Source organism: Eumetopias jubatus, unplaced genomic scaffold (genome assembly GCF_037043125.1).
Source record: "Eumetopias jubatus isolate StellerSeaLion01/CBP00866 unplaced genomic scaffold, mEumJub1_p1.0 scaffold_4, whole genome shotgun sequence".
NCBI classification, from domain to species: Eukaryota; Metazoa; Chordata; class Mammalia; order Carnivora; family Otariidae; genus Eumetopias; species Eumetopias jubatus.
Window position 1 is genome coordinate 76,025,951 of NW_028274810.1, and position 19,665 is coordinate 76,045,615.

General features: G+C 39.1%; 2 protein-coding genes across 2 annotated transcripts in view; both read right to left on the reverse strand.

Moving 5' to 3' along the window:
• Window positions 1-1,431: 1,431 nt before the first annotated feature.
• Window positions 1,432-4,195, reverse strand: TMCO2 (transmembrane and coiled-coil domains 2). Its single transcript, XM_028123204.2, has 2 exons — window positions 3,950-4,195; window positions 1,432-1,746 (listed from the first exon to the last, which is right to left on the reverse strand). Exons 1-2 carry the CDS (start codon window positions 4,193-4,195, stop codon window positions 1,432-1,434), a joined length of 561 nt encoding a protein of 186 aa, XP_027979005.1.
• A 5,623-nt stretch (window positions 4,196-9,818) lies between these two features.
• RLF (RLF zinc finger) overlaps window positions 9,819-19,665 on the reverse strand; it is an 84,361-nt gene continuing 74,514 nt past the window's right edge. The window contains exon 8 of the mRNA XM_028123288.2: window positions 9,819-14,911. Within this exon, the coding sequence (XP_027979089.1) occupies window positions 10,262-14,911 (4,650 nt within the window). The 3' untranslated portion in view covers window positions 9,819-10,261. The remainder of the gene's footprint in view (window positions 14,912-19,665) is intronic.

Below are 19,665 nucleotides of genomic sequence, written 5' to 3' on the forward strand. Positions count from 1 at the left end.
CTTCAGCAGCAGAGTTAACAAACTACTCACCTACACTGTCAGATAATGCACATTGTTGGTAACTTCCATCTGTTCTGTTCACCACATCATGAATTAAAGCTGATCTGAGGATGAGATTAGTGTGTCTTACCCTGAAGCCGAAATTCTTCATTGTAGCTTAGGAAGTAGCCAGTGCTTCAGCCACCCTGAAATTCTCCTGCTTTCCAGCCAAGCCTCGCTCTTTTTTATATGGCTCCAAGGTAATTTGTGAAGCATGAATACCTTCCATTTCATTGTCTGCCCATGTAACCCTTTATGGGACTACTGTCACTTCCTTAGCACAGCCTTTGCTGGACCTACCCTGTATTCACTGACCTGTTTTTACACTGAGTACACTATATTATACAGAGGTTGCATTTTAATGCCGCACACTGGACAAAAATTATGGTCAAAATTACCCTCATAATCCCTTAGGAAGATGCCACTAAGGAGATTGTTATATTGTCTCCTGTTGAATAGCACAGCCAGGTTTTTCTTCAGCATGGCAATAAATCACTGTGTCTTTCTTTGCACAAATGAAATATTTCATTTGGGTGTCAGATACAAAGTATTTCAATGGCTGTATAATCACATTTATTGTGGCAAAAATGCACACACTGTAAGGCTTGTGGAATCTGAGACCCACCCACTGAGGGGATGATCTGCTGCCATCCCCCCCACGCCCGTCAGAGTACACACTCATCAAGTGAAATGACAGGTAGGTGCCTCCTTCCCTCCCTGCCAAGCTGGGATTCACAAAGGAGAATTCAGCTAAATTCAAGATGATGTGATCCCACTGTATTATATATAACTCCTTGTTCTGAAATTACCAGCCCAACCAGCCAAAATGGGTGCTCCTGAAACACAAAGGACAGATTCCCAAGGATTATCATAATGCTTAGCCCAGAGTAAGTATCAATAAAAGTTGGATAAAAGTAAAGAGTCCTTTATGTCCACCCCATCCTTGTCCATCTCTGGGTAATTAATGCAGACAGACCTTTAGGCTGAAGGCCAGCACAAGAGCCAGCCTACCTCTATAGGACAGTCCACAGCACTGCCCTCAGCAGCACTTTTTTGCTGTTTTTATTCTATCTAATCCAACCTCTTCATCATGGAGCTCAAGGCCATATCCCTGACCCACTTTCCCTTCTTTTCCCATGGATTCCAGTTTGGCTTTCCTTTTCTATATGGCTGTTTATGGCCTCCAGCCTACCCAGTGGCATCATCATCTCCGAGACATTTTTGACTACTAGTACACCCCACATTATCCCACACACGTAAGTAGAAGCCGGGCCCTACCGAATAGGGAGCCAGTCCTTGCAGGGTCATTTCGATATAGTTCTCTATCTTTATTGATACACCACCACACACACAAGGGAAAGACAGTGCTTTCCTGGAAAAGATTGGAGTCCATCACATTTCAGACGTGGACGTGAACCCTGATGTGGGCAAGGGGCTCTGGCAGTCAGAGCAGCTGCAGTAAGGCTCTGAGGAGCAATCCCTCTTCGTGGCAGGTTTGTGGGAAATGATCATCCCCTCCAGGTCCTTCACTTTGTTTTCCACTGCCTGAAGTTTTTTCAAAATTCTCTCTTGCAGACCCAAGGACAGAAAGAGATTATTGTCTTGAATTGGGAGATGATTCCCTTCTGGGCTGACCAGCAAAGTCTGAAAAAAATCTGAGCCCTTCTTGTAAAGTTTGTAGAGGGTGATTACAAACAACAATATTTTCTAAAATAAAACAACAGAAGTTGAACGTTACTTGTTTATTCATGGGAATGCCTCGGATTCAAAGCAAAAACCTAGTAGTAACAATAATCCCTCATTCCTATACCAGGCCTTCTGTTCAGCAAAACATCTTCACATCTATTATTTTGTCTTTTGATCTTTATCACAAAATAGAGTGACAGGCAGGTCAGGGATTGTTATTTGCATTTAATTAATAAAGATAATAACACACACCATTTGCTAAAAATTTGCCACACGCAGGGCTCTGTGCTAGGCGGTCGTTTTGCCTACGAATGACCTATTTATGTAGAAAAAGCCCAGAACTGGGTAGCCATTTAAATACCTTCCTGTTTGGACCCTAACATTGTCCGAGGTCATATATTTGGAAATGACAGAGCCAGGACTGAAATCCAGGAATTCTGACTTCCATGTAAGTTCCCTCAGGACACTGTGGTCTGAAATACTCTATTTCCTGGTCATGGGGGAAAACATTTTTTTTTAATTTTTTATTGTTATGTTAATCACCATATATTACATCATTAGTTTTTTGGTAAAACATTTTTTTTTTTAAAACGACCTAGGACAGATTCCTGTCAGGAGAAAAATTAAAAACCAATCATCTTTTTTCCTTATTATGATAACTGGCACTGTTTATTGAGTATTCATTCATTGTGTGCTGAGCTTTATACACACACAGTATCTCCTTTAACCCTCATGACCACCCTAAGGGAGGGACTGTTGACAAACCCATCTTACAGATAAGGAAAGTGGGGTTTTGGAGGCTGGTTGCTCTCAGTTCACACAGCAAGTGATGGGACCAAGGTTTGTACCCCAGCAGTCCAACTCCAGAGCTCATGCTATTAATCACTTGCTATACTACCTCTTTCTTGGCTGAGGTGTCTGGAGGGCTGCAAATTCATCTAATTGAGCTGAACATTAACCAAGCAAGAGCAGAACCCAGAATTACAGATAATAGTTCTGTTTTGTTTTGTTTTTACCTTATATTCTTTGATTAGCTAATTGAAATGTGGGTGTATACCCACATATCTCTGTTGGGGATTTAGGTTAGCTGGATTATAGTAAATGAGATTTTGGAGAAGATTTGAATTTGGAATCCTAAAAATTAGGTTCAAATCTCAGATTTGCCAGTTTTTACAATCTATGTCAACTTGGTTCAGTGATAACCAAGTTCCCTCACCCACAAGATGGATATGATACTCTCTGCCTTGCCTACCATGCAGGGTTTTGAAAGGTTAAGAGAATGCATGTGACCATGATTCCTTGACAGCAGTGATATATGAAAAGTGAATGCTACAAAATGATCCATGCAGGGTTTTGAAAGGTTAAGAGAATGCATGTGACCATGATTCCTTGACAGTAGTGATATATGAAGTGAATGCTACAAAATGATCCAGTAATAACTTCTCTCAGCGTTTACCAAGTAAACTTTAAGAAAGTCCTTTTAAAAATCCTACCCCCTTAGATTTCCACTGAACCTCAATGCACCTGTTTCCTTGTCCTATGAAAATAACCTCTATCCATTTCATGGAATTGTTGGGATTCTAAAAGCATTTTGACTAATATTGTAAATATAGCTATTATTGCTGGTGATTAAACTATTATTATTGGTGATTAGAAGTATGTAAAATCCTAAATGTTTCTTACAATCCCAACCAATTATACTCCTATTCCCAAAAAGAACCCCTGTAAATTTATTGAGCCTGATATTGTTAAAACAAAGAAATAATGAAAATATTGTGATGCCTAAATGAATATACATGCCTTGTGATCGGTTACAGAACAATGTCACAGTAAGAACAGAAAGGCCAAACCCAAGATCCCAATTATATCTGTAATGCCTATTCTTTTAAAAGGTGGCCCTCATGGTGTCTGGCACATAGTAGAAAATCAAAGATGAATATGTGATCATGTAAATTTGGGGTTAGGCTGCCTTCTCAGTTTATGAACTTGTGTGATCTATTTTATTCTAGAACTAGTCGAAGACTACTGTGAGAAAGAGCATTTTATGCTCAAAACCTAATTGGCAAAAGTTTTTAAGGTTAACCTAGTTTTAACCAGTTTCAGAGACTAGGGTTCATCTTTGCTCATCTGCATGGTTTTAAAACTGGGTAGCACAATGCAGGAGAGAGCTAACCAAATTTCAATTTAGAACTATTTAAATTCCTCTGTAACAAAAGAGTATAACCTGAATTGACTGAACACTTCGTTTCCATAAGGCATATACTCCTATTCCTAACAAAAGCAAAAAGGAAATCCCCAGGATAACTTGCACAGTTGGAGCAAGATTATCTAGTAGACCCAAATTTGTTTGCTGAGGTGGACTAGTCTCTCCCAGAAGACTTGCTTGTAGCCAATTCCATATCGAGCTCAGAGAAAGATAATCTACGATGTTGTCCCAGACAGATGAAGATGAAGGAAAAGATGTTGACATTTTAATAAGACAGCAGCTCCAGGAACTACATGTATAGAAGCTTCAGGAACCTAGATATGAGTTAGGGAGAGTGGCCTGGAGCCCAGGTGTTCTAGAGCCACTGTGAACTGTGCATTGTGATGTCACCGTTCTAAAGGTCAGCTTGCTTCCCACTCACCCAGTGAATTTTCTCAATCAAAACCAACAAGACATGGCCTGGATTTTCAGTTCAGTCATATTGCTTTCCTTGATCTTTGGCAAGTTCTAGCTGTAGCACAGCACTGTCCAATAGAACTTTCTGCAATGATGGAAATATTCTCTATCTGCTCTGTCCAATATGGTAGCCACTAGTCACTTGGAATGTGAATAGTGTGGCCAAGGAATTGAATTTTACATTTAATTTTAATTACATTTAAGTAGCCAATGTGGCTAGTGGTTACCTTCTTGGAGAGTGTATAGAACATTTCCAATGTTGGAACAGCATGGAAGGGACAGGATGGAAGGGACAGCAATTATTGTCACATGGCAAATGAGAAAACAGATTAAGTGGAGATTTGAGGAGAGAATTTAAAGAAAGCTTTCCTAAAGAATGAATAGTTTACTTGGTAAATATGGAGGGAGGTTATTACTGGATTATTTTGTAGCATTCCCTTTTTTTACACATCACTGTTGTTTAGAAATTGTGATCTTTGAGAAGACTAAACATATTTGAGCCTCACTTTGCTCATCTCGTTACAGATGGGGATTCCACATCCTTTGCAAGGTTTATATCAGAAACAGACGGTATAATTTTCTAAACACTTTGTGAACTGTAGTGTGCTGTATAATAACTTATATGGCATGTTATCAAATCAATTATTTACTGACTAGTACCTATATACATTCAGCAAGGAGGTATGAAAATACAGTATCTATGGTCTGTACCCAAAAAACTTGGAAGAGCTCACTCACGTGTATATTCTAAACTGAGATCAACTGTGAAGACAGCAAGAATCCAAAAGAGGGTTTGCACCAATAGGAGGGGAGAGGCAAAAAGAGGAGAAAAGGTTATGACAATTTTTAGAAAAATACTGTCTGATGCTATTCCAATTTGTTCATTCTGGTTGAAAGAACAGTAACAGGGAGGCTTGGAATAGGAGGAACGGTTGTTTTGTTCTTGTAGGAAGTGGTATGACAAGTTGCTTGGGGTGTCAGAGACATCCAGAAAAAGGGAGTCTAGAGTGCTATTGGAAATGCAGTACTTATGTCAGGGTGAAATGGCCTACTGATATATGAGTGACTGCTATTGATGTTAAACCCACAGTCTGCTAGTGAGTGACAACAGTCAGAATCCTTTCTAGCAAGGAATAAAGATGACTCAGATAAGACTCTGGACTTGGCTATTATAGGTTAAACATAGGTCAGGAACCATTAAAGAATGGTAACCAGAAACTTTTTGGAGAAAGATGGGGCTGTGACAACTAAATCATTACTTGAGACTCTCAATACTAGATCTCCTTGTTACATGGCACCTTACACTTTACTTTCAAAGCACTTAACCCAGTTATAGTTATTTGTGCAATTTTTGGTTTAACATCTGTCTTCCCTGTTGTAAACTTAAGGAAGAGAGGGACCATGTCCCTTTAATTGGCTACTGTATCCCTAGGGCTTGGCACATAGCGGGCATTAAATATTAGGTGAATGCAAAGTCCCCTGGAAGAATTCTAAATATCTTTATGGCCTAAACTCTTCATCCATCAAGTGCCTATTACCCTATTTGTGTACTTGTTTGGATAGAATCTTTACAGAGTAGCTGTTAAGAGCATAGGCCTTTGGGAGTACAATGGATCTGGGTTAAAATTTTTGACTTTCCTACTAACTTTGTTACCTTGAGCAAATTTACTTAACCTGAGCCCTAATATCTTCATTAGTGAAGTGGGAGTAATTCCTACCTTGTAGGCCTGTAACGAGAATTTGGTAATTTGTATAAAAGAACAAGCTACCCGTATAGATAAGTGCAACTATTATTTGTAGTGACATCCATGACCAAATACAAGGTATTGTCAATCTCAATTATGTAAGGTGCCTTAAAAGAATCTAGTCCAAAAAGCCCATTTATAGTTTGACTCCCTTCTTAGATACCTGAAAACCTCCAATGAAGAATTATCACTATGCAAGGCATCTCAGCCCACTTTTAGACAGAGTCATCTATCCATCTATCCAGACAGCCAGCCAGCAGTCACTTCCACCCAGTAGTCTTCCACATCAGACTGTATTAAGACTCTGGCATACATACTCTTAACTTATGACTCCTGCAATGCCTACTTTCATGGCTTCAGAAGGTTCTTCATTGCCTTTCAGACAAAATCCAAAATCTAGAAGCTGGTTACATGGCACTAAACTACCTGGTTGCTGTTTACCTACGCAGCCTTCTCTCCTTTCCCTTTCCCATTTTGACTCTCAGCACTAGCTATACCAGACTTGTCAATGTCATGAATACACCACAAAGCCTTTGCACACAATAGGATTATCCTAATTCCTACTGGTTCTTCAGGTTTCAGTTCAAACATCGCTTCCTCAAGGAAGCTTTTCCTGGACTTTTTTGAGGTCCCATCACCGCCATAGCTTCTTTAGTAGCACTTCATTTGTAGTGTTTTGTTTATTGTCTATCTTTACTAGACTCTAACCTCCACAATGCAGGAAAACCTACTGTGTCATGTTCAACACCTGGGAGCTAGCAGATGGTATGCGCTTAGTGAATATTTGGCTATCTTTCCTGTGCTTCCAGTCTTCTTTATTTTCCAGGCTAAACCTGTCAAATACAGGTTGACAGGCTTTTAAATCTCCTATCCTGGTTTCCTTTCTCAAAGTGGTTCAGACCTCCAAATGCAGTCTGTCACAGAATCTATTCCTGCAGGTATAGACCAAGCAGGTTAGATTAGAGTGGGGCACTCCTTCCAGACTCAGCTCTAGCTAGGAGGAGGCTTTGCCCCCGGGTTAGGAATATAAAGCCAGGCAGCATCACAGTCTATTGTGGGGGTGGGAAGTGGGGAGAAGGGACTGAGCAACTTTTCTGATTTTTACAAGTTTCTCTCAGAAAGAAAAATGGACTCACAGAAACAGTATGAACCAGTTTTCCTTTCTTTCCTCAAATGAGAAAATGTCAATAATAGATGTGTGATTGGAATTGGATCTGCATGACCTGGCTTTTACTTATACTTCAAACTTTATTTCCCATTATTCACTTCCACAAACAATATACTCAATTACATAACTATCGTTTTTTGGTACTTATTTAAATGTCACTTGCAACTTTCCAATGTTCTTCCTTCACATTAAGTTCCCTTCTCTGATATCAGAAGAAATTGGGAGACTAGGCTCCACGTATTCCCAGTTCTGTTTTTTTTAAAACCTGAGCGGTTGCTTTATTTTTTTTCTCAAAGATTTTTTTAAATTAATTTATTTGACAGAGAGAGACACAGCGAGAGTAGGAACACAAGCAGGGGGAGTGGGAGAGGGAGAAGCAGGCTTCCCGCAGAGCAGGGAGCCCGATGTGGGACTCGATCCCAGGACCCCGGGATCATGACCTGAGCCAAAGGCAGACGCTTAACGACTGAGCCACCCAGGTGCCTGTTTTTTGTTTTTAATACTTATTTGACAGAGGGAGACACAGCAAGGGGGAACACAAGCAGGGGGAGGTGGGAGAGGGAGAAGGAGGCTCCCCGCTGAGCAGGGAGCCCGATGCGGGGCTCGATCCCAGGACTCTGGGACCATGATCTGAACTGAAGGCAGACGCTTAACGACTGAGCCACCCAGGCGCCCCCTATTCCCAGCTTTTATCAGCAAGACAGAACACTTTACCCTTAAGTTTTTATCTGTCAAATGAGGGTAAGAGCACTTACTTCATTAAGTTATGAAAATTCAACGATAATTTTATGTAAAGTGCTTTTAAAAAAGTGTAATTATCCTGAATTCTCACGGTACTTTCCACTTTGTTCGTCATTCCTTCAGATTTTTCTGTGCCTATGAATCATCTAGAGATTTTACTAAAATGCAGATTTGGGGCGAGGAGGTCTGGAGTGGGGCCTGGCCTGACATTCATTTCTAACAAGCTCCGAGGTGATGCCCATGCTGCTGGTCCACTGCCAAACTTTGATTAATAATGTTTAAGCTACCCCAGCCCTCACATGAAAGCTCCACATCGGCAGATGCCTTGATAAATTTACTTTGGTATTTTTATCTCCCAAAGCATCTGAAATGGTCTCTAAATATGGGTGCACTTAAATATTTGGTTAATGACCAATTCCATCCTCCAGTGACTATGTTCTTGGCAATGCAGGTCAGAAGTAGGCAACCTGGGACAAAGAAGAGAGGATAGATTTGAGATGGAACCTCTAGGAATGCTAATCAAAAACTTTCTTCTCCATCATTCCCCACCCTCTCTCTTTCACAGGTGTTCATGAACATGGGGAAACCCTGAAACAAGAGAATTCTGGGCAAAATAATAGAATGAAAGTGTCTGGCACACCCAACTTATACCCACCATTTAGGGGGCATTCTTGAATTTAAAAAGGCAGGGGTGTGCTTTAGACTTACAGTAAGGAGGTGGCAGAATGAAATTGCTTAAAAGCCAAAGAAACAAGGCTTAAGAGTCAGAGAAAAGATCTTAAAATTCTAACCATAGGCATAAGAAAGGAATGTTAGGAGTGTCTGAATCACTTCATTGCTAGCTAATGAAAGTGACTTGAGAACCTCACAAGGAACAGAAAATAAAGCTGCTGTATTTGTAAGAACACATTGCTTTCCTTATCAACAGACATACATGGCTCACAGTCCACTGAGGCTCAACACATCCAAAGTCCAAGCTCATCTTGGCTTTCCATTCTCTTCCCCCAAATTCATTTCTTCCCTTTGTATTCCCTCCCCAGTTGGATGCATCACTACTGAATCTTTTTTTCCTCAGAGTATTTTTTTCACCCTCCAAAGCCTAACAACCTTCTCTTTAAATTTTTCAATTTCATGTCCTCTTCCTAGTGCTGCAACCATCAGTACTCATCACATTTGCCTCAGATACTTCAACAGTCTTAGTATCTGTTTCCATTCTCAGCTCCTCAAATCATACTCAAGTGATCTACAAATTGTTAATTTAACATTATTACAATTAACATCATGTTATTTTGTTAAAATCCTTCAAAGGCTCTCAGCTGCCTGTGGACTCAAGTCCAAACTCCTTAGCATTCATGGTTGGGTTCCTGCCCATCTCTCTCTACAATAATCTCATCCAACTCAGTGCTCCCTTTTCATTGCAGCCTACCAAATTATTTGTAGTTCTCTGGAAACATGACTGCATCCATCTATGCTCTTCATGTCCTGCTTGGTATTCTCTTTCTATCCAGGTAAATCCTGGACATCCTCTTTTGGGAGCTACCTTGACTCTAAGAGCTAATTACTCAATTTCAGAATTTTCTTTGCACAAAAATTTTAAGACAATAGTCATTCAGAAAGAAGCTTCAACTATGGTTTGGTTAATAAGAAAGAAAAACTACTGGGGCAAAATATAAGTGCACATTCCAGAAAATACAAGTGCAGTTTCAGTTTATGTATGGCATGAAAACTCATTATGAGTGAACAAGAAATGGGTGAAAAATTGTAATTTATTGAAACTCAACTCAAAAAATATAAGATGCTGTAGTGTACAATATATTACACAAAGCACCCTCAGGTGCACATTCAAGTCAAGTAAGAACTCCATACCCCTTTCCCTAGCCCTCCCACCCTGGGATCTTAGTATTTGTTCCATATACAATCATGCACACTTAATTTGAAAAAGGAAGCCCCAATATATTTTTGATGTATTAATTAGCACCAAACAAGAGTACAGTTCCATTTTTTTAATAAACAAACAAAAAAAAACCCCAATCAATAAACCAACTGGAGAGCTAATGGACTCAGCCAATACTGCTGACATAGATATTATACATTCATGTAAATACACAGCCTATTCTACCCTAAACAACGGTGTGGCTGGTTCTCAGCCTTTGTTCAAGTTGGCAATTGTCCCCATGTTGCAGTGTTGGAGCCAGTCTGTTTCTAAAACAAAATTGCTATTTAGGAACTTCCTACACAAAGCTCATCTGTCTTTTTTGTTGGAAACAAGTCTAAAATTGGTGTGGAAAACTTAGATCTTTCAAGGACAACCACTGGCCGAAGATAATGAAGCTGTTTTAAGGCAAGCTCTCCACAGTCTGTTAATGCTTTGTCCAATACAACCCTCAGGTTTTCCAAGGAAGGAACTGTTGCTGTCTCAGCTACTATCAAAGGTGGGATTGCAGTCAGGTTCTCATGAATTGCAGAGTCACTGGAAGAATGAGGTATGTCAACTTCAGGGTCATTGTCATTCACCATATTATTTGCCATAACACTCCCTGTTAAGTCATTACTGGGTTGTGAAGAATTACTTAAAGTTAAGTGCTCCGAAGGCTCCCAATCATCAAAATCATCTTCTTTCTCTTCACTTTCCTGAATAAATTTCAGAAATGAAGATTCAAATCCCATAGGTTTATAAGTCTTCAAGTCAAATGACCTGGGCTGTGGATGCTTCCTAAAATTCTCTTTTGGGACATGGGTTGAATTTTTTACAGTGTTTTCTTGCCCTGAACTTTGCTGCCCAGTTTCGGAGTCTTTAATCCTTGGTAAAGGCAGCTGGAAACTTGTGAAGTAAGTCCCACTTTCAATCCCACTAGGATTAGGTATGGAATTCTCTATTTTACAAGGAGGAGGCTGAACTATATTACATTGTTCCAAAGAAGTGGTTTCTGAACTATGATTACATTTCAAAGTTCCTCTGTAGAGCAGATTATCTGCATCAAACACTGGTTTGCTCTCTGTACATCCTTTCTGACCTCCCTCCCTTTCCCCTGGATGAAGGGAATCCGTGTTCTGGGCAGTCACGCTACTGTCACCTGGGGAATGGCTGTGCTTTGTGTGCTCTGATTCACAGCTATTTTCTTCTTTCTTTATACAGGGCTCTGCTTCAGAAGGGGGTTCCTCCTTAATTTTGGTACCATACTTAACACAGACGACAAGATTTTCCATCTGTTGCTCTAAATAGGCACTACTCATCTGATGGGTGCGTTTATAATGCCTCACTATGCTGCTCTCCAACTTCACCACAGACAAGCACCCTTGAACCATGCAGGGGTATTGTGTGTGCTCAGACTGCTCCACACACATATGAAGGGCTTCGGCTCTTGTTTTAAAACTAATTGGAGCCTTCTTTTCTTTGATTAAACTACATTTTTTAGCCTTAGCATTAAATGATCTCCTGGTAGTCTGATGTTCATGCCCTTGAGCGAGTGCCGTCGGACACACCTTCTCACTTCTTAGTAACCTTTCATTTGCCACTTTTTGGCTTCTGAACAGATCATCGTAATAGTCCTTATGTCGGTAATATACATGTTGAGAATAATTGCTCCGATGGGTGAAAATCTGGCCACAGCCATTAAGATCACAATGAATTTCATAATCTGAATGTATTTCTCCTTCAATATTATGCTGTTCCATCAAGTGGTGCTTCAACTTGCTGAATGTGTAAAAAACAGCAGGGCACTGAGGCTGGTTACAGGAAAACCTTGCTGCAGATTCAGCTTCAGAAAGCACTTTAGGCTCTTCAATATGGTCTAGGTTATGAGAGTCACTACAGTGCTTAGCAAGAGCTTTGGAACACAGGAAACGTTTGTTACATTCCTTATATTTGCAAGCAAATATCTTTTTACATTTGACAAGTTCCCTTTTGGTTCTTGCTTTGTCTTTCTCTAAACATAATTGTTCTTTGTTGTACTGATGTACAGTTCTGTAATGACGAATTAAGCCTTTTAGATTGGTGAATGAGGAGTTACAAGTTTTATGGATACAATGGAATGGTTTGTGATATTTATTCAAAATATAGCAGAGATTTCCTTTGGCAACAGTTCTCCTGCTACCTCGTCCCTCTCGTCCTTCACGTTCTTCTCTATGGCTACCTATTGGTGATGAAATATCAGAGGTTTTACTTTCTGTTTCTTCACAAGATGACTCCAAATCTGTTTCTGAACTGCATTCATCCTTTTTAGAGTGACAATGTGGCTTCTCAGAGTTACTGTTGGGATCACCGCCAAGTTCTGCAGAGCAATCACCTTTCAATCTGTCTACTGAGCATGGGCCTTCATGATCACACTTTTCATTATCTAACAGTTTGTGAGTTACTCTGTCACTGCCAATTTGATGTTTATTTTTATAATGAATCCTAAGGTGTGTTTTTCTTGTAAATGACCTTTGGCAAATATGACACTGGAATGGGGAATACCGATGTTGAAACATGGTTAACTGAAGGACTTTTTCTTTTGAATAATTATGTTTTTTAAGATAATGCATTAACAAAGCCTCTCTGGTCACAAATTCATATTTGCATCCTTGAAGCTCACAGAAAAAAGGCTTAGCTGCCAACTGTGCAAGGTACTGACTTGGCATATTCTCATCTTGATTCTGAAAATTAAGGTCTGAGATAGTAGGTGAAACCGACTGAAGAGACTTAGCACCACTGGATGGGTACCCCTGCAATGACCCTGAGAAAGATCCGTGTGTTATTGAGTTTTTCAAGCTTAAATGTTTCAAGCGTAACAGAAGTTCCAACATGGTATCCTCTGTACATGGCCTTTTAGAAGCACAAATGGAAGCTTCTGAGGAATAACCTTGATATTCTCGTTTGCATTTAGTATGAATATTGTGATCTAGACCTTCATCTGGAGAGTCACTGTTTGTATCTGAGCTGGGTTTAGGTTCTGCATCAAACTTTTCAGTTGTTTGATTATGTTCATTACCCAAACAGGGAAAGAGATCTTTTGTCTTTATCTTTTTGGGTTTGAAATGGTATGGATGAACCTTACGTAGATGTTTTTGCATCCCTCTTGCATTTTTGTACGTGGAACCACAGCCATCAAAACCACAGGTAAACTTAGTCCCATCAAAACAAACTGCCACATTGGAACATTTTTCTTTTAAACTGGAGGGCACGAAGACTTTCTCATGAGATAATAATATATCCTGCATGGTTTCAGAGTGATCCAGTGTATCAATTAACTCTTCATTCATGGAAGCTGAAGAGCTATGACTTAACTGATCACTAGAATTACTGTCACTGTTTTCTTTCAGATTTTCTGCAGTTTCTATTTGAGAACTAGCTGATCCTGCACAGAAAAGAAGATCCTCAGGTAAATGTGATTTATCAGTTTGGTCAAGTAGATGGGGCTGATCAATACAATCTTGCTTTTCACCTGGTGCAGCCTCCTCAAGTTTCACCGATTTCTTCACATCTCCATTCGCACTTTCAACATTATGCACTGAGAGGTGATCCTGGTATTCAATTTTGGAATAATAGAACTTTTTACAGCCAACAAAGTTGCAGGTGTAAGACGCATCCCTAAAGTGTTGTGCTTCATGGTGGTAAAGCTGTCCCAAGTCACTGAAAACAATATTACAGCCATTTAATTCACATTTATAACGCAGATCATCATGTTTTTGCTTATGGTTAAGTAGTTCATTCACTGATCCAAACCTTGCATAACAATCTATAGATACACACATATAAGGTTGAGGACCACAATGCACTTGTTCATGCTCCCGCAGGTGAAAAGCAGACATGAAATGTCGTCGACAATAAGTACACTTCTCTCTTCTGTTTTTCATATCCAAGTAGTGCTTGGCATTTTCATCATTATTTTGGTGTTCAGCTTTAAGATGCACACTTAAGTATTTAAATTGCTTAAATACACGGGAACAGTCTGTGCCAGGACATGGGTACAAATCTCTGTCTTGCAGGTGGCAATCTTCTAATTTGCTGAATGTGACATATTCATGAGACTCTCCTTTGGCTTGTTCATCCAATGACTGGTTTTGCTCCAGGGTTGCAGAGGGGCTCTTGGGACAAATTCCCTTTTGAGAGCCTTTCAACAGTAATTTCTTTCTAGAGCGGTCCCTTCTGCTTGGTGGCATTTTAACATGTTCCATCACATGAGGAACAAATATTTCTTTTCTCTTGAATTTTTTAATACAAACTGGACAGGTATAAATTCCATCTTCCATATGCATCTTAGAATGATGAAGAATCCTGGCCTCTATACATTCCCGCTTACATAACAAACAGAAAAATTTATACTGAAGCCACCTCTGGTATCGTTCAGAAGAACCAATGGGTTTTTTGTCTCTTTTCTCCTTATGCTGATCTGTCAAATCTCTTCTTCTGTATTGTTTATCTTCTTTACCTTCCTCATAGTCACTGAGAAATGACTCTAAAACATCTGTGTCATTAATAGACATTTCATAGCCACTTAGATCATCATCAGAATCAGAGGCTTCTTGTCCTAGCAGTTGGTGGCAGTGTCGCTTTAAAGTTTTCCAGTCCCAAAATTCAGGATCAAAAGGCCAGTGGGCCTTTAAAGCTAGTAAGAGCTCACATCGGAGAGAATTTGGAACTGGTGCATTTTCTTCATCGAATTTTTGATCTGGTTGCAAATACAGTTCTTCCAACATATTAAATCCATCCAAACTGGGTTCAATTAAGAATTCTGTAAGCTGACAGGCTCGTCTGACTTCTAAATCTTCTGGTAAAAGACAAGCAATTGTTTTACAAACTGATGCCTTCATTTCTTCATCCTCACTTGATCTGAGTTGAAGAGCTCTGACACATAGTAAAATTGACACCCCAAGACCAGCATCTTGTGCCTATAAGAAAAACGGGGGGAGGGGTTATTATTCTTTTTCATTATGGAAATAATACATAACTTTCACTGGTAAGACATACACTTCTCAAAATGTTTAGAGTTCTTAAATTTATCTTTAATCTTTCTTCCTGCAAGTTACATTTAGATTCTTCTTGTCTCAACATGCAAAGGACTGGATTAGATGTTACAACCATGAACAATAACCAATGTACATTTACAGAATGTCCAACTTCAAAAGGCACTGGCATACTAAAGCAATCTCTAACCCTCAAGGAATTTGCTTATATGCCAAATGTATAAACAATAAAGGTACATGAATTCAAAGGAATTCAGGATAAATAAGGTCATTGAAGGATTCAAAAAAAGAATTGTCTTAAGCTGGTTAGGAAGGACATGGCTTAAATAAATGGGTATAAGAGGGAACACCTGTATAAAGGTGAGTCTAGGATTGAATTCAATTCAAGAAATACGTGTGTCATGAACAGCTGGGTGTTTTCACAATCTCAAGGCTAAAATAAATGATTCTCCCCATTTCCTCCCCCGCCATTTTTTAGAGAGAGGGAAGGGGCAGAGGAAGAGAGAGAATCTTAAGCAGGTTCCATGCCCAGCATCAAGCCCAACGTGGGGCTGGGTCTCACAAACCCTGAGATCATAACCTGAGCTGAAATCAAGAGTCCAATGCTTAACTGACTGAGCCACCCAAGGAAGGGCCCCTCCCCATTTTCTCCTAAAAGAATTAGTACTTTAGTACTAATTAGCTATAGGTGTACTGTATCTCAGCTTCCCATGGGGAAAACAAGAGAAATTTTAAAATCTCTCTATAGCAACGGGTTCTTAGAAACTATTCAAAAATCAGGAAAAAGCTCTGGTCATATGTGATAAAAGGCTAGTGCATACAAGATGATTTATGTGAGAGGCTGAAATGGAATGTGAAAATACTATGAACAAAGACAAGTGGAATTATATGGCAGAGTGGCTTAAAATACAGTACTTAAGAGAATAAAAAAAAAATTTTTTAAAGTAATCTCAAACAAACAAGTAATCTCTGTGCCCAATGTGGGGCTCAAATTCACAACCCCGAGATCAAGACACGTGTGCTCTACCAACTAAGCCAGCCAGGTGCCCCAAGAGCATAGAATTTTCGATCAGACTTTGATGGCCTTTGAACCCCAGCTTCACTGCAGTGACAAGTTCTTAATTCCTAAGCTGTTGCTGCCTCATCTATAAAATGGTAACAGCAGTGGTAACAGCAGTGGTAATACTAGATTTCCCTCCTAACATTATTATAAAAATGAAGTAAGATAATATAAAGTGATTGCTACATTGCTGGCATATTGTAAGTATTCTGATGAATACCATGTAAAATAACAGGATAAATTCTACTGCTCAAATCGGTAATCAATTTGTTAAGCAATTATTCTGTGTTGGGCACCATTCCAAATTCTACGAACACAATGAAACAACTATCATCAATTTACAGAATCTTTACTACATTCTAGGCACTACTCCAAATACTCTTTTTATACATTATCCTCATTTTATAGATGAAGAAACCAAGGCTCATCATGTTAATTGCCCAATGTCACCAGGTAGTGAGCAGAGGAACAAGGATTTAAACTTAAAGCAATCTTTGTGCATAACCTCAGTTCTTAACCACTTTATAGCCTATAAGAATTCCAAAGGTTATCTGACATGGCTATAACCTATGTGCCCTGGATATAATATGTCACACCACTCTTGTTTTCAGCTACCTGGTTTAAAATCAATTTAGTCATGTCCCTCAATGCCTTCAAAATTCAGCTCCACATTCCATATCCTAATTCTAATTTATTCACCACTGTTTTAACAAGTAACTTCTTGTTATACTTGTTCAGAATGTATTAACAGTGTTTTTAGACTGTTTTTTGAAAAGTGCTTAGTGATTTCACAGACTTTACCTTTTCAACCAGATTTGGCTGTTTAGGAAAGAATGGACATTCTTTGCTGTTTATCTCAGTCTTCTAAAAAGGAGTTTTAACAAATTAATAATAATTTGTTGAGAACCTATGAGTTACTTTAAAACTTACTAGACCCTTCAAGTCCCCTGTGCTCTGATTTACAAATGATAATCTTCTATCATATTATGCAATTTGTCAAAAGACCCATGGTCTAGTCCTGACTCTGCTGCAAACTAGTTTTATGATCCTTACAAGTCACATACCTCTAATTTTCAGCTTTTCATTACTAAAGAGAAGGAATTCAACTAGACAAAGTCTTGTTTTGCAAACAGTAAGCACTGTATGTTCCACCAAAAAGGGCCATACGGCCAAATAAACTGGATTCAAGATGATCCCTCTTATTACTTTCATTTCAAAATATAACCTCATCTACATCCATTCTGTCATACTATTTTTAAAGCCTAACAACTCTAAGCACCCGATTTTTTTTTTTAAAGTAGGCTCCATGCCCATCATGGAGCCCAAATTGGGGCCTGAACTCATGACCCTGAGATTAAGACCTGAGCTGAGATCAAGAGTCGGATGCTCAACCGACTGAGCCACCCAGCTGCCCCTACTCTAAGCACTTTTATGTGATGATTTGGTTTAAGCTATTTATAGAAAATGGAAGCCCAGAAAATAAAGAGGTACTATATAAAGCCCTCTCCATTATACACTCACTGTTGCCTTCTGCAAGAGGCCTAAACCCCACATAAGCTTTTCAGCATCATTAACCTGTTCCATCCCAAGGGCTATGTCACTGGTTACTAGCTGTCTCCCAATATCTTCTCCCCTCTTTTACTACAAAAACAGAATGACTGATTTCTATCTGGTTACAAAGTAATCTGAAATAATGAATATATCTCATCTCCGTTGCAGCTAGATATGGTGGTGTGTGTGTCTACTGGAGGGAGTGAGAAAAGATGTACCATAGTGTGGTTTGTGTAGTTTGCCCCTCTCTCCTTGCCCCCTGCCACCTTGCTATCTAGAATGGAGACATGATACCGAGGACTGGAATAGTTAGGTCTTAGAATATGAGATGGAAACTTGTGTTGATGGCAGACAGACAAAAGGAACCTGGGTTTCTGGTATGTGGAGTCACTAAAAGCAACTTTGGCCACTCTGCCTGGTTTATCTACCTATATGAGAGGGGGAGAAACTTCCATCTTCTTTAGACCACTACTGTTGTGGGATATCTACCATTCACTGCAGAACTAGATCCTAATTGCAATAGGTTAGATCATCTCTCTTTAAAAACCTAGAGGTGAGTCTCTCAATTTGTAAAGAATTCTACACTCACTCCCCTTCCACCTACCAGTCCACATCTTTTCTACCCTTCAGGCTAGTTATCACAAATGATTATAGTGGAAGTACTCTAGGCTAGGCTTAAAGAGAAATGGGTTCTGGTTATGCAAGTGGACAGCAAATTCCTTAGTCTGTGTCAGAAACCCATTTTCCCTAGTTCTCTGGTAGCTTTCCCATTTTCTGTGGTTCCGCATGGTAAGTAGAATTCTAAGATGAACTCCAAGTGACCCTCACTTTGTATGATCTCCTTTCCTCAAGTTTAAGTGGATCCTGTAAATACGGTACCCATTCCTATGATTATGTAGACAGGTGCATTACCAAGGTGGGCTTGACCTAATCATTTAAACCCTTTAAATCTAGGTCTGGAAGCCAGATTCGAATTAGGAGAATTTCTTATACCTCTGCTGGCTTAAAAAAATGCAGGTATGGGATGAGAGAGGCTTCTAGTCACTGAAAACAGAACGTGGCTGACCACCAGCAAAAAAATGAGGACCTTGGTCCTACAAGTAAAAGGAACTGAATTCTTTCAGCAGTAAGAATGAATTTAGAAGCGGATTTTCCACAAAGCTTCTAGATAAGAATGCAACCTGGCCAACACCTTGATTTCACCTTTGTGATACTCGGAGCAGCAAACCTTGCTACACTGTGCTACACTGTGTCCTACAAAACTGTAGCTAACAAACTGGGTGTTCTTTTAAGTGCTAAGTTTGTGGTAATTTCTTATGCAGCAATAGAAAACTAATACTTTCCTTAAAGATTACAAAACTTTTTAAAGGCCAGTTCTAAAACTAATTTTTTTAAATAAGGCAAGTTCTATAATTACTTGCACATGTTGTTTCTGTGATAGAAGATACAACTGCATTCACAGTGATTAGAAATAATTATCACCTAACTTATCTGACCATGAATTTACTTTTAATAAAATATTTTACCTTTTCCGGTCTTCCCTGGAGAAGTCCAAACCAACAAATTTCAAATGAAATATAGGCTACAGACGTTTACAACATTAAAAGAGACTAGATTTATCAAAGATACAACTGTGCCTTGACTTTAGTATAAACAATCCTTGGATGTTGTCAAAGAATTAACCCATAAAACATACCCAATAGCCATTACAGATACGGGTATATTGAGAGCTCAGTCATGAGCAGACACTAAAAACAACATAAAAATAGAGCATAGTATAAGATTCATCCTGAATCTCTACGCTGGTTTTAATATATATATATATAGGGCTGAACCCAAAACACAACGCTTTACATATGGCACTTCAATTCTTTTTAGGAAATAAATATTTCTGCACAGAAGTTTACTATTTGTCTAGAGTTGATTCTAGAACTGTTCTATTATTTCAAAACTTAGAAAATGTATCACTCCGTTCTTAAGGAAAATACAAAAAGTACAAATATATTTTCTTCGTTTATAATAATGTTAACATGCAAACAAACATGCCTGCATAAAAAATAGAAAATCG

Bases quoted from the DNA above. Each gene is read 5' to 3' on its own strand.
- TMCO2 (XM_028123204.2), bottom strand. From the start codon at position 4,195: ATGTCAACATCTTTTCCTTCATCTTCATCTGTCTGGGACAACATCGTA. The intron at 1,747-3,949 runs GTTATACTCTTT...GTTTTATTTTAG, and splicing joins GAAGTGTTCAGTCAATTCAG to AAAATATTGTTGTTTGTAAT.